Source organism: Denticeps clupeoides, chromosome 17 (assembly GCF_900700375.1).
Source record: "Denticeps clupeoides chromosome 17, fDenClu1.1, whole genome shotgun sequence".
In the NCBI taxonomy this organism is placed as follows: domain Eukaryota; kingdom Metazoa; phylum Chordata; class Actinopteri; order Clupeiformes; family Denticipitidae; genus Denticeps; species Denticeps clupeoides.
Window position 1 is genome coordinate 6,214,711 of NC_041723.1, and position 15,427 is coordinate 6,230,137.

The 15,427-nt window shown below is 46.6% G+C and overlaps 1 protein-coding gene across 1 annotated transcript in view; it reads left to right on the forward strand.

Moving 5' to 3' along the window:
* The window catches only part of furinb (furin (paired basic amino acid cleaving enzyme) b), a 78,228-nt gene that overhangs the window by 55,671 nt on the left and 7,130 nt on the right, over nucleotides 1–15,427 (forward strand). The window contains exons 7-10 of the mRNA XM_028958133.1: nucleotides 5,801–5,889; nucleotides 6,996–7,168; nucleotides 10,074–10,286; nucleotides 13,706–13,806. Coding sequence (XP_028813966.1) covers nucleotides 5,801–5,889; nucleotides 6,996–7,168; nucleotides 10,074–10,286; nucleotides 13,706–13,806 — 576 coding nt within the window. The remainder of the gene's footprint in view (nucleotides 1–5,800; nucleotides 5,890–6,995; nucleotides 7,169–10,073; nucleotides 10,287–13,705; nucleotides 13,807–15,427) is intronic.

Sequence of the window (15,427 nt, forward strand, 5' to 3'; positions counted from 1 at the left end):
GGTATCTCTTCCCTCCAGTGTCAATAATATTGATCTGGGGAGCGTGAGGGGCTTTGTTCTGTTCCGTGAGTGCAGCAGGGTCAGGACAGTCTAACTCTGCTCCTCTCAGATACCTCTGCTGACCAGAGGACTGACAGCCTCAACTCTCCCAGCCACGCTTCGGTGCAGTTGAAAGCAGCAACACGCTTCTGCTGACAGGAAAAGTGGATGTGCGTTTGAAAAATGAATAGGCTTGCAGTCAATGCCTTTTTGAGGCTTTGATAATCCAATGAATGGAAATCATAAGAAAGAAATAAAAACAAATGAAAAAAATCTGACAAATTGTAACTTTCAGTACGAAGTCAGTGTGAAATAAGAAAGCACCACTAGATGGACCTGCTTGAAGAGAGAAACCCTTTAGTGTTTGAATTAAGATATTGTTCCCAGTGGTGCATTCTGGATGTACATTACCAACCGTTTGGAAATGTATGGGTCTCGCATTTATAGAACAAAACTGAAGGCATGGGACTATGACATATGAGGTTATGTACTAAACAGAAAAATAGCAAACAAGGCAGAAAGTCTTGTCATCTCTTAAGTTAGCAATAGTGAACAAAGCAGTCATGAACTTAAAAAGACATTTACATTTACAGCATTTATCATACACCCTTATCCAGAGCGACTTACAACCAGTAGTTACAGGGACAGTCCCTCCCTGGAGACACTTAGGGTTAAGTGTCTTGCTCAGGGACACAATGGTAGCAAGTGGGGTTTGAACCTGGGTCTTCTGGTTCATAGGCGAGTGTGTTACCCACTAGGCTACTACCACCCTAAAAAGAGGTGACTCTGGAAAAAGATGATTCATCAAACATACTTAAAATGGCCTCCATCTAAGTCTCCATAACCACCAGTGTCCAAACTTTTGACTGGTACTGCAGTGCCTTACATCTTCATACGGGACTAAACATTCTGACATTTTAATAAAGATTACAGTCCATAGGGTGCAAAAACGCTCAGTTCAATGTGACGGACCACAGCGACCCGGCATGACCAGAACCCAACAGGAACTCAGAGGGGCTTCGTTTTATCTCTGCCGGTGCCGAACTTACACGGACAACCACTCTCTGTGTCGGTGGACCTGAGCGGTCACGTGGCTCGGGGCTCGTCGTGGCAAGCTTAGTTGAGTCAAATCTCTGGCTGGAGTTCAGCGGCTCCCCAACCATCCCCATGTTCATGTTTCTGTTGGAGTTTTGGAGGACAATAGTCTACATCCTGCAGCTAATTGCCAGGCAGCATTGCAGAGCGCTGAGAAATTGTACCGCACTTGTCCCGCCCCCCCGCCATGAGCTGATTATTTCGCCGATTCCTCAGCAGAACAGATTGCCTAAGCCATCCGAGCGTCCACCTGAGACGGTAACACTCCTCGCTGGCTCTTAACGGTTCTTGCAAAGATTGCCCTTTTTTATATTGGTTCTCTTGACATTTCTCTGAGCCCCCTTTGGACCGCGCTGCAGATCGCGGATGAACCCGACCTCTTCTCTGTGTTGAAATGGCATGCAGGCCATAAACAGTCTTAAAAAAAGTCACTGTCTCAATTCACGTCTCGGCTCAAATTCCATCAAGAACACTGCCGATTCTGACAGTTTCTGTCCTTTCCTTATCTCAGAAAAATCTTTTACACGTTGATTCCACAAATATGTGACGCAAATGACAAAATATGTTCAGCACTGCTGTACTGAACTCACTTTAATAACACAACTATTTCATAACTCAACTGGGGTTCTTCTTCATTTATGGCTGAAGTTATAATTTCAGGACCCCCCAGCTATAACCTCCTCATTTTATTTTATGAACAATTCCTTTCTATTCCTTTTTTTTTCAAATGTCTTTTAACATCATGGATTTCATCAAATGTTGTAATTGTCTTCTGTTAGGGGTCACCATAGAGGATCAATTGGGTTGGTTGAAAACATAAATGGTTTTGCCAAATTTTTCCACCGGATGCTCTTCCTTACACTCCTATTTTTTTTCATCCCCATTTACCCGAGCTTGGGACCGGCTCCAAGAAACACACTGTCACGTGCATCCCCAGTGGCATGTTGTCATCAACTACATAAAACCAATTAAAAACCAAGATTTATAATCTAATACTCTCTTACTGTGTTGTTGCATCTTAGAACTAACGTTATTGAATGTGTGTTGAGGAAATTGTTAGCTAAAAAGATTCCCATTTTAATTCAGAATGGTACGACCCTGATGAACCGGACCCGTGAAGTGGGATGTTGTATGTATATTGGGATGTTGCACCAGGTTAGCAGGAAACAGGGAGCCCCGCACCCCTCTCAGGGCCACATTGAGGTCGGAGGCATTCATTGTGGAACCTTGAATGGGATTTGTAGGGCCGCTGAAATGAAGCCGCTCCACAGACTCCGGCCGGCGCAGGCTCTGGCCCAGCCTTTCAGTCCCTGCAGAAGGAGCGGGACACAGAGGCGCAGGCCTCGGGCTGTATTTAGCTGGCTGGAAAACTCCCTAATCCTTTTAGCAGGGCATAAATCCAGCTGCATTCGCTCCAGCTACAGACGCACGGAAGGCATGGACCAATTCCACCACTCGAACACACGCCAGGCTGCCAGTGGCCTGATTAGGATATGTGTGCATTTTAATATCACCCTACATCTTCCAGAGCATTACCCGCCTCCCAAATAGGGCACGGCCAGTCTTGAGTGAATGAAAAATTGGAGCATTTTCACTTAATTAAAATGTGAAAAAGCTCTGACCCTGAACCACGGAAAAGGCAGCGGAAGGACGTGGGACAAAGCGGCGGCGCCGTGGTTCAGGAGGACACCCCGGAGCGTGTTTTTAAGGAGGCCTCGGCTTCAGCGGTGTGTCACCGCAGGGAGCTGACGCCGTATAATTGTAGCATTCATGGCATTTTGCACCTGACAAGCGATGCCAGGCTCAATCATCTCCTCCCCTCCGGTGTCCATCGACACTTTCTGCATTTTCGCTAGTTGGGGCGCAAACACATGCCGAGTCTGACACTGACACCTGACATCTTCCAGGGTTTACTTAAGATTTTACTTATGATCGCCATTTCGAATTCTTCAATAAAATTCTCGAAATTGTTTTGGCAGCAGATGTGCTGTGAGGAGAGTGTAGGGCAATAGCCTAGTGGATAACACACTGGCCTATGAACCAGAAGACCCGGGTTCAAATCCCACTTAAAACAATTGTGTACCTGAGCAAGACACTTAACCCTAAAATTGTCTCCAGGGGGACTGTCCCTGTAACTGCTGATCGTAAGTCTCTCTGGATAAGGGCGTCTGATAAATGGTGTGAATGTAGGACAGAGAAGCTGAATGGAGGTAACAGTGGAGGACTGAGGAGACAGGATGTTGCGACCAGTGTTGCCAGGTTGGGTGGTTTCGAACTCCTAATTTTGGAAGATTGTGCTTGTTGAGATTAGTTAAGGAAACATGAGATTTTTGCCGTTTTTGTGTGTGTTTGTCACATTTGCACAATGTTGGGTTGAAGCGATACACGAAGCCACCAAAGCTGAGCTGAGGCTAGCAAGCGGTCCTGAAGGCACTATTGAACAACCTCTAGTGCTTTGACAAAAGGGCTCTCACCAGATCGGGAGGTGTAATTATTTACAGTTATAAGAGAACCTTTTCATCATCATCAATGTCGCATCAGGCCTTCTTCTGCTTTTCAGCATTTTCTTATTGACGTGAAGCCCATCTGCAGCCTCCAGTTCCGAGGAATTCACTGATTGCAGGAAGGCATGCTGGGTACCTTTAATGCTTGAAGATTGCAATCGAATGCGCTTCCTTCTTTTTTTCTTGTTCTTTCCCCACCCAGCCAAATTCTCAGCGACTGTCATTTAATGAAGTGAGGGCGAGGCCAGAGACCGAAACAGAGCAGAGATGGAGGCTTCTCCCGCCTCCGTCCTAGTGATTGATTTAAATGGATGTTGCAGATGTAGTCCGACTTTAAAATGAGATGGGGCTAAAAAAAGAGAAAGAGAGCGAGAGCGAGAGATGACACAAGCTTGTTCCTACGCTCACAGTAAATGATCATTTGATGGCTTTTATGGTTGGGCCGCTGCCAGTCGGCTGATCTCAGAAGGCATTTCATCGTATCGTCGTTGGCGAGTCTGAATAGCTGCTTTGCTTGTTACTGCTGGTGTTTAAATTGCGCCGTTAGAAGGCACGTATCCTGCAGCAGCGACTTGCACATGATACATCATGATACATCCGCCTCATAAAAGCATCCGACGTTACACCTATGGAACGACGTTAAGATGAAAAATGACTGTTCAAAAATTTGGGAAGGAGATTGTGTTTTGCATTTTTTTTTTCCTGTAGAATAAAATGTCACAGCGGTTCCTAGTGGCACCAGATCTAGAATGTCATGGTACTGACGTACACCATGTGACCGGTTTTTCATTTTATTAGCTTAGATTTCCCTAATCATTGTTCATTTGGTTTTATTGACCTGATATCGTTAATCAGACCAGCCCATGCAGATGTGGAATTCTCCTGAAACTCTCCACGTCATTGACCTTGTGGCTCATTGGCGCCCTGGTGGGTGCGAATTTCACGTATGTGCTGTCAGAGCCGTTTCAAGACTTTAAAATGATCCCTTCTGCCTTGCCACAGAACAGCTTACTGACCTCAGATCTGATTTTCTCCCCGACACTGAGGCACAATTTTCCTGCCGCCATAGATGACCTCGCGGCAGCGACCCTTGTTTACAGCTGCCATTTTGCAGATGAGTAAACCAATGAAACGTCAGTCAATTGCAATAAGATAATCGCACTCGGCCGACTGCAAATAATGCATCCTAATGCACACCATCGCAGAATAGAGTTGTCATGCGCACTAATGGGCAGAATGCACAGTGGTGTGAGCTGCTAATAATGAGTGTGTTCAGAGTACCTTTAAATATTCATTGATTTTTATCAAATGGATTGGCCTGTAATTCCTCAAATTACATTTTCACAGCATGTCCTATGAAAGGACATGAATCAGATGTGTGCTGCGTTATCAGCGTTAGATCTTAATTACCTGCGTAATTACTTGTTTTGCACTCAGACTGCACACGAAATTTGGAGATTCATTTCGTCTGCGGTATGAAGAGCAGCTCAGAAATGGCAGCGCCCTTTAGTGGGGCCACTGAAATCCCATCTTCTCTGCCTGTCGGGAAATCTGATGAACGCTTTCCCCTCACAAAGCCAATAGGCGTTTTCCTTTCTTTTCTCTCTCTCTTTTTTTTTTTTTTTTGAAGGGTTGCTTCTGCATTTTGATAACATCTCATATGTTGCTGTATCCAGAAGGGCTCTTGTCTCTCTCATGGTCGGTGTGTGTAATGGGAGCCGGGCTGCAGATGTGCTCCAGTGGTCTCTTGCCTGCTTCGCTCCAGGCCCGCGATGGCCTCATCCAGCGTCCCTGAAAGTCTGCACTGAAAAAACGCAACCCCTTACAAATTGGTGGTGGATTCTCTCTTCTCTCTTCCCTCTTTCGTTTGTTCCTTACCATCACGTTTTCCTCAGAAGTGTCAAAAAGGCTAATTAGGTTTACAGTTCATTTTGAAAAATGTCTTTGGGACAGGTTTTCCTGGAGCTATTTAATATGTAGGGATGAGCAGGGTCAAAAAGGTAGCTGTCAGTCATCCCCCGCAGGCTCCACCCATTTTAAACTTATCCACTACAGTTTGTCTTCTGGGTGTCAGAAATGGTTACTCAGAACGTGGGCCACACGCTACATCATATAAAACCTGTCTTTAATTCCCCATGTCTCCTATGTTTTTTTGTATCCAGGCATGGGACCAGGTGTGCAGGAGAAGTGGCAGCGGTTGCCAGCAACGGCATCTGCGGAGTGGGCGTGGCGTACGACGCCAAAATCGGAGGTGAGCGAAGTCGACTCGAAACAGCGGCGGTCACACAGAAAGCGACTGAATTTGTATTTGTTAGAGTTTCTATTTATCATCCGAGCACTTAAGTCTGCAAATGTGTCTGCAAATTAGCAGTGTGCGCCAGGACGGAGTTAATGAAATGAGAAATAAAGTCAGCGGAAAATCCGACAAGTTTATTAAAAAAAAAAAAAAAAAAAAAGTGTAAAACTCGTTTCGTTAATTTACGTAGGTGACATTCCTGGCTTTCACTGTGAATTTGATTCCTGACTGTGGATTTTGTGCCCGCGTTGGTGCGGGGTTTCCACCCCAACACGAATCCACTAAGTGAATAGTGTGGTCCAGCAGTGTGTGTGTGCATGTGTGTGTGTCCAGGGGCGACCTTGCTTATTAATAAGTGGAAATGGAAAGCGAGGGAGATTTCTGGAAGCATCAGGAAGGTGTAACCTGGTTTTGTGCATGTTTGGTCCAGGTGCGCTTGTGCCTGAGGCTCCGCAGAAGGCCAGTGGCGTCCATGTTGTGTGCCACTGTTGAATGAAAGCTCCCCTCCTTTTAAAAAAAAAAAGGTCTCTAGCCCATCGCTTCCATCTCCAAGCAGCAGCTGAAGGTGGTGAGCGGCGCGTAAATCTGTCTCCTTTTTTGGCAGCGCGTGCCCGTGTTTATTTTTCCTGTTAAATGGAGCCAGCCCGGATCTAATGAAGGAGAGAACGGAGCAAACGCCGCTCCGTCACACCGCAGCTCTGCCCACGGGTCAGGGCCTCTGCGGAGGGAAACTTAACTTCAAGTCAAAGATTAGCTTCCGTCCAGTCTCCGGGGAAGCCTAGCCCCGCCCCCCCCCCCGGTCTCCCTCCACGGCGATTCGTCTTCATTTATTCATGTGTCATTTAGCCTTATTAATGTTTCTGTCCTTCACAATCTCTCTCTGCCTCTTTCATCATCTCTGGTACGCTCCGATCGAGTTTTTATTATCCTTGCTTGTAGAGCTCCGCTCGGGCGAGCAGAAAGCTGTTACCCCCCCCCCCCCCCCCCCCCCCCCCACTCTCATTCTCTCGCCCCGCCTCCTTCCACCCTTCTCAGTCGCCGCTTTACGTCTTTCCTGGCAGGTGTGCGGATGCTGGACGGGGAGGTGACAGATGTGGTGGAGGCCAAGTCTCTGAGCCTAAACTCTCAGCACATCCACATCTACAGCGCCAGCTGGGGACCGGAGGATGATGGGAAAACAGTGGATGGTCCTGCCAAACTGGCCAAGGAGGCCTTCCTGCGTGGGGTCACAGAGGTCCGTCACCATCTTAGGCCACACACCCACACACTTGGGTTGGGACCAAAAATCTGAAACGAAATGTTGTCATACTTCCCTGCAAAGTACAATAAATTAGATAAACTAGTGTCAAGTTTTGATACGGCCAAATGTAAGAGTCAGATTTGACGATAACCATGGTAACTGAGGAACTGGGAATGAATCGACGGTAGAGATTTTAAAACATTCATTCAGTGCAGCTACACAATAATGTGGTTTTATTTTGTTTGTTTTAGATTTTTTAGCTGAAAAAAAGAATCATCTGATAAATCTAAACTGTTCAATTTTAAAAAATTCCAATCACCTTTGAACAATGAGGAAGTCATTGTCGTTAAAACACTGTCATGCCACAAAAAGAGACAGGATCAGACTTCAGCGGACTGTACGGGCAGCAGAAAGGATCACCGGTGCCCCCCTGCCCTCCATCCAGGACCTGTACCTCTCAAGATCCAGGAAAAGGTCACAGACTTTTTGACCGGCTGCCCTCTGGCAGACGTTACAGAAGCCTGCAGACCAGGACCACCCAACACAGGAAATGCTTCTTCCCCCTCGCCATCTCCCTCCTAAACACCTTAAACTTAACATTGCACTGCACTTTATGTTCACTCTTATGTTTATAAGATTTAGATTTTTTGTGTATTTATTGTACTGCACGTTGTTCATCTATACACACTTATAGACCCATGTACATTCATACCTATATTTATATTCAGTGTATATATTTATAACAGCATAAACATATTCTACAACCCGTACAAGTAACACTTACACACATCGTTACACATTGTTTGCTGTACTTGAGAGGCACCATCTACCGGAATCAAATTCCTTCTATGTGCTTGCACCTGATAGGCCAATAAACACGATTCTGATTGTGATTCTGATGTAGCCGAAGATTTCTGTTTCGACTCATCTGAAGCTCTTTCCTGGTAACTAACCGATTAGTAAACCTACTGACAACTGTTGTTTTAACAGTTGATTCTAATCGATTGTATTGATTGCATATTAGTGTTGCAATAACTTATGTTCTCTGCAGCTCTCCCCTGTACCTGTACCCGGTGTTATCTGAGCTGCTGAGTTCTGTTCTCCTTGTGCTTATCGCTGAACAGAGCTCAGCAGAATGGATGTATGAATGACGCCTTCTGTCACGGGGGGATAAGACCTTACAGGAAAAACACAATAACACGTGTTGGCAGAAAAGCTCCAGAGGGCCTGAAATTAGAAAAAAAGAACAAATATTTGGAGATTTGATTCTTTCTCTCTTTCTTTTTCTTTTTTTTTAACGTGTGTCTCCCACATTTGACTCAGTCTGAAGGTGCACAGCAGGAGGCAAGAGAACAGAGCCACCCCACCGTCCCCCTCCTCTGTCTGTCTGTCTGTCTCATTTTCTGTCTGCCGCTTTCCTCGACTTTTTCTCTTTCTGCCGTTTCCATAATCAAGCAGTCTTTCTTTCCTTCCCTCTCCCTGTTTCTTTCCTTCTCTTGATCTGTATCAGCCCTCTCTGTGGTTCTGGTTCTCTTTCATCCCCCCTCCCTCCCTTGCTCTTTTGTTCCTTTGTCGTTCTGTAGCTGTTTTCCCCCCAGATAATTTCTCCTTTTCAGATCCGCGTCCTTTGGCTCGGTGTCCCCCCTCGGCGGGTCCGGTTTGCGGGATCTGCGTTATTCTGTCGGTTGTCGGCTGAAGGTGCCCGGCAGTACGTGCTGTTCCCGCTCGAACTGTTATTACGCCCCGGCAGGGGTCGGAGGAAAAGCAGCTGGGGGGTATTTGCATGCCGCTTATTTTAACGCGCTGCGCCGCGTGCTCTTTACGGCGGCTTTACTCGAGGCCACTCCTGTCCCTGGGTTAGTCATTAAGGGGAAATAAAGCGCCTTCGCTTTGCTTGTACATTACCAGCTGGAAAGCCAGGCTCAACCCTGTCTTTCGCAGCACAGTGAAGAGCGTCTCTGCATCTTGGCCTCGAGAAAGCGCATGGCGGCCAGCTAATTCTCTCCTGGATTATTTAACGTTGGGCGGGGCGGGGGGGGGGGCCTGCAGAGGTCGGTCTCCTCCGTTCGACCAGGGAAACACAAACATCTCGAAATCCTGCACCGGGGCAGTTTTAAAACCGCTGACCACAGTTAATCAGAACAGAGTGACTTTACATAGAGGATGAAGCCTCTCTGGACCTTGGGGTGGTAAATCTGGCAGATTAGTATTTCTGGGCGGCTGTTGGGCTTTTTGAACCAGAGTCGGTGGCGTCTCGTGACCTTCATGGACATTTATGTTTGTTTTTTTGTATTTAATTTAATGAGCAAATAACAGTATTGCTAGACTTTTCTTATTGTGCCTGTGTCCTTTTCCAGGAAGCCTACAATGGTCCACTTGTTGTACATGTCTGTGTGTGTGTGTGTGTGTGTGTGTGTGTGTGTGTGTGTGTGTGTGTGCGTATGAATGTACGGTGGAATAGCTCATCCTCTTTTAAACATTCTTTGCAAGTTGGAATATTTCTCCCTTGGGGGAGGAAGTTTTGCAGCCAGGATTCAACATCCATAGGATCCAAAAATAAAAGAATAAAATAAGTGCCTTTGCCACGGTGAGAAAAACGAACGATAACGGCGTGTACGGAAGGGAGATGTGCGATGTGCTGGAGTGCAGACACGCCGGCGTGGCAGCGCACGATGCGAGGCCATCTGCCTTTAAGAACATCAGTAGCACTCGGGAGTGAAGGAGCCGCTGAGTCTCCACGTATAGCCTCCCTGAAACGCCGAGCTGCATAAAAACCAAACGACAAACGGAATTCAGAACACAGATTGGCCGGGGGGTTGTGTGTTTGTGCGGGTGTGTATGCATTTGAGAGTTTAAAAAGGAGATGAATTAACGTGCCTCTGTGGGTGTGGGATTGCAGGGCCGCGGCGGCCTGGGCTCCATCTTCGTATGGGCGTCGGGGAACGGCGGCCGCGAGAAGGACAGCTGCAACTGCGACGGCTACACCAACAGCATCTACACCCTGTCCATCAGCAGCACCACCCAGCAGGGCAAGGTGCCGTGGTACAGCGAAGCCTGCTCCTCCACCCTCGCCACCACATACAGCAGCGGCGGCGCTGACGAGAAGCAGATCGTGAGTCACACCGACACTCTCACACACACACACACACACACACTGCCATATGCGCACGTATCCAAACATTTCTACACACATAAACATCCATGTGCACTTTCAGAGTGTAGAAGCACTACACAAGCGCACACACACACACACACACACTGCCATATGCGCACGTATCCAAACATTTCTACACACATAAACATCCATGTGCACTTTCAGAGTGTAGAAGCACTACACAAGCACACACACACACACACACATATGCATAGTGTACTCAGTCTGACACCTAAAACCACACTTTGCAATGCTTGTTTGCTTCTCAGCACTCCCATGCAAACTCACACACCCACACCTCCTGTCTTCAGCTGTCAGAAGCAGTGCTGCTGTCACACCTTCTCCACAACACACTTCTATATTTACCAGGCTTGTGGTGCAAGGTGTGTGTGTGTGTGTGTGTGTGTGTAGTACACATACTCCTTCCAGCAGCAGCAGCGGACAGCCGGGTTAAATGGATGGGTGTTGGAGGGGAGGGGGTCCACGCACGTGTAGTTCCTTCGGCACGGGGCTGTGGGCACAGGCGTGGCTGGCATCTGCCAGCGGCCGCCACACCGACTTCACTCTCCGCCATTCGTGCCCGCATCTGTGTGGCAGCTTTAAAACAGCTCGGGTAACTTTAAAACAACCTTCAGCGCGGCGCCTCCCGGGGATCTGTGGAGGGTGGACATCTGTCCCGCAGATCCTGTGGGCCCGTAGGGCGGCGCTACGTCTCCTAACAACCTTGCTCTGACACTGAGACGCAAGCCGACATGATTACTAGTGTTGTACTTCTCTTTTCTTTTTTTTTTTGTGGTCTTGGTCTCAATGCCATTTGATCTCAGTCTTGTCTTGGTCTCGGGCATAGTGGTCTCGATTTGATGGGGAGAAAAAAGAGAAAACAGCACATCCCCACTGAACAGTATCAATATTTAATACGCGCCTAAATTCAAATGCAACCAGTGAGAAGCATGCACGCAAAAAGAAACAAAGAATATCGTATATGCACGCATAGTTTGTTCAGTGGGAGATTTTTTTGCTTTTTGTAAGCAGCTAGCTTGCTACTACGTTGCCCCTTAAGTACCACGAAATGGAAAAATGTATCATGTACGCAAAAGTTATGTTTAGGACAGTTATGTAATATTTTTAACGCTTCTATAAAATAGCTTATATAAAATAAATAGCTTTAATATACATGGCAAAAGTGTTTTAACTTGTGATTTGAATCAATTTGCCGAATATTATTAGGTCCCTTTGAGAAGTACAGTCTCTGTGAAGTTAAAAGTAGAGGATACATTTCATTGTGTGCACCGTGTGCTGAGTGTCACAATGACAATCACGTCCCTTTCACTTTCATAATTATGCATTTCCCTGGAATTTGTAATTATTCCTGGATGAAGTCAAGTCCTTCTGTCGGCTGAGCCTCTTATCTTTCAGTATGCACAGAAAATGTGTTTGTGTTATCCATGTTTTCTGCATGTACGGTTCATTTAAATGCATTAGATGCTTGTTTTGAGATTTATGTTCGCACCCAGGGTCCTTGTGAGGTCAGATAAGGGAGGCACCATTCTGAGCGCCTCAAGGACAAGCCTCATCTCCTCTATGTGTGTGTGTGCTTAGGCATGCAACAATGGTCATTTCATAATACATAATACAATACATAATAGGGGTTGTAGTAGCCTAGTGGGTAACACACTCGCCTATGAACCAGAAGGTTCAAATCCCACGTACTACCATTGTGTCCCTGAGAAAGACACTTAACCCTAAGTTGCTCCAGGGGGACTGTCCCTGTAACTACTGATTGTAAGTCACTCTGGATAAGGGCGTCTGGTAAATGCTGTAAATGTAAATAATACATTTCAATAACTTCAGCTTACAAATAAGTGTTTAATACAACATACATATATATATGGTGCTTACAGTTAGACCAATAGACAAAGTCAGGTTTACGACCTCCATTACTAGCTCCTTAGTTTTGCTGACATTGAGAGAGACCAAGAGTCCCACCTCTTCTCTGTAGGTCATTTCATCATTATTGGTGATCAGGCCCACAATGGTGGTGTCGTCAGTGAACTTGATGATTGTGTTGGAGCTGTGTCTGGCCAGACAATCATGTGTAAACAAGAAGTAGAGCTATAGGCCCAGGACACTTCCCTGCGGAGTCTTCTCTTGACTACAACACTAATGATCACTTTTGACAGGTCAGCATATCCACAAGTCAACTCTTCCGTTGTGTCATTGGTTGTATTTTGTGTCTATTTATTGCCTAGAGCAGGGGTTCTTGACCTTCATTTTTTATTTATTTATGGCCATTTATGCAGAATTACTAATCTAATAGAGTTTCTAAAAAAGTTTAAATGGAATTTATTATCCATTCATTTTAATAAATAACATTCAATGCTTTCTATGTCATTTAAGGCATCTCATTTCTATTGTACATGAAAATTAGCTGCAGCCTGGGAAAACAGCACAGTGCTCAGTAGAGATTTACATTCAGTTGGCATGGACGCGGTTTTTCTTTAATCTTGAATCAAATATGTATGAGACTGGATATATATTTTCCTAATGAAGATCATAACTGTAAGCCTCAAAGACTGTGAACATGTGGATGAGTAGATTAGTAACAGAAGATTAGCAAATCCAATTCAGGGTGCAAAAACTATAGGCCTCCAAATGCTAAAAGAAGCCCATCGAAAGTGAAGCGATTGTCACTGTGATACACGGCATAGCACAGCACACGGGGAACAACTAAATGTGTCTTTTAATCATCACTTTAGTCAGCAGTGCGCAGCCATGAAAGGCGCCCGGGGAGCAGTGTGTGGGGACGGTACCCTGATCAAGGGGACCTCAGCGGCACCTTGTCGGTTCCTGCATCTTTTCGGTTGTGAGTCTGCTTCATTAGCCACTAGGTTGTTGCATCATTTTAGATTATGCCTCAAAAAACCACTACTTTTTGTATATACAGTCGACGTATTCATTTTCTATTGGATGTGTATCTGAGTTCCAGGGCTGGGCTAGTGGCTCGATGGCCGCGCCTGTTGACTTCTAGCCTGTTATCAGCATTTTATTTTTCCTCTTTTCTACAGCACGTATCTTATCTTATGATAAGTGTGAGGAAGCACATCCGTCAACTGTCACTTTGTTTGCTCTATAAATAACCAATCCCAGGACTCTCGGTGGTGCGTGTCAGGCCCGGGGCTCTCGCCTCTTTTCCGTCATGAGCTCAGATTGGCAGCTCCCCGTGGGTTCCTGGGGGGTCAGGAGAGGGAGAGAAGCTCTCACCCTCTCTGTCCTTTGATCAGCCGTGCTCCAAGTTACCGTCGCGACGAGTGCTCAGGTCCCTCGGCCGTCTGATTCCTGGTCCAGCGTGGTCACTCGTCTTCTGTCCTCTGTGCCAGGTGACCACCGACCTTCACCAGAAGTGCACGGACTCTCACACCGGCACGTCGGCCTCGGCTCCGCTGGCTGCAGGGGTCATCGCTCTCGCGCTGGAAGCCAAGTGAGTACCTTTCTCGTTAGAACGTTTCTGACACGTGTTCTTTTCACTGCAAACCTCGGCAAAGGAGAGGCGGCTCTTTTTTTTGTTTCGTTTTTTTCGTCACAGACCACGGTACATTTGCCGTATTAATGAGGCGCAGGAGTCTTTCAGAGACACAGTCACACACAATTATCCTCAGATGCAATATTTATCTCCACGATAAGGGCGTCTCACCGCTTCACATCAGTCGCGCGTATATTCCCTGCGACCACGGGGGCCGGTGAGCGGACGTGGAGTCGTGGCGCAGAGGATTCTGCCGATTTGCACGACGGTAGAGACCGGCGGAGATACGGAGACAGGGGACTGCCGGTGGTCGGCGTTTCTATTTCCGTCTGAAGTAAGCCCCAGTGATTCATGGTTTGATTATCTCCGCCGGTGGAGGCTTGCTTCCTCTCCGTTCGTTTCATGTTGTCCTCCATCTCGGTCCGTGTCTTCTGCACTCCTTAAACTCCTGGCCATTAAATCAGGTGGAGGCCTTTATAACTTCTCTCAGGAGTTGAAGGTGACTCCCGGTATGACGTTAATGGAGCGAGAGCCTCAGGAGGTGTTATTCCCCCCACCCTCCCCGTGCAGCATCCAGAGCCACCCCCCATAAATAACTAATCAGGAGGCTGACAAACGTTTCAATTCATGTCATTTAATTATCAGCGAACTATTAAAACATTTGTTATGGACTGCCGAAGATGAGCGTTTAGATATAAAGGGGGGGGGGGTCGGTGCTGCATGCTAATGTTCCTTCCTTCCTCCGCAATCCCAGCCCCAATCTCCATGCAAATGAGGCCTCGCCGAAATGAATTATTTGTAAAGATGAAACATTCGCCGGCGCTTGATGCGCGGATGATTGTGAACGCCTTCCCTACATCGGCGCGTGGCGGCGCTTCAAGTGCCGTTAAGTGTCTGCTCGGGGTCCTGATGAAAATGAGCCTTGTTTTATCCTTTAGGACGCTCATTACCCAATTACAGGGAGAGCACGGGCCACTCATCGGTGATGTGTGGGTGCAGCGAGCCCCACTCGTCTGGAGAATTTTTCTATACATTTCTCTTGTGAAAGTACACCCACTGACATGGAAAGATTATCGAATATCTAAGCCTGCTTGCTTATGTTTATGCATGATTTTAAAAAAATCTTATCGAGATCAGGTTCTTCACAGAAGATTAAAAACAAGACATTTAACTCGGTGGAAGTCACAATTGGGTCGATTGAACAAATGTAATATAAATATAAATAGCAATTGAATCAAAAGATTTCAGTATGCAAAAATATGTATAAAGTGAGCAGAGCGGAAAAGGAGAAATGAAGGAGTGGATTTTTTAAAATGTATACTCTGTAATTACACATTATTTAGCCACGAAGGCTTGCTGAACAAGACATGTCACGTCTGCGTGCTGGAAATGTTGAAAGAGCGCCGTGCCGCTTTTATAAAAGCTGAAAGTGAGATGGGGGGGGGGGGGGGGGGGGGGGGGGGGGGGAGAGAGGATTTCGGTAAAAGCCTCGGGAGGCGTGGCATTTCTTAACTCGCTCAGACCTGGACGTGCGCCCCGCCAGCAGTCGCAGCGCTGACTCGTTATTTTCACATAAACC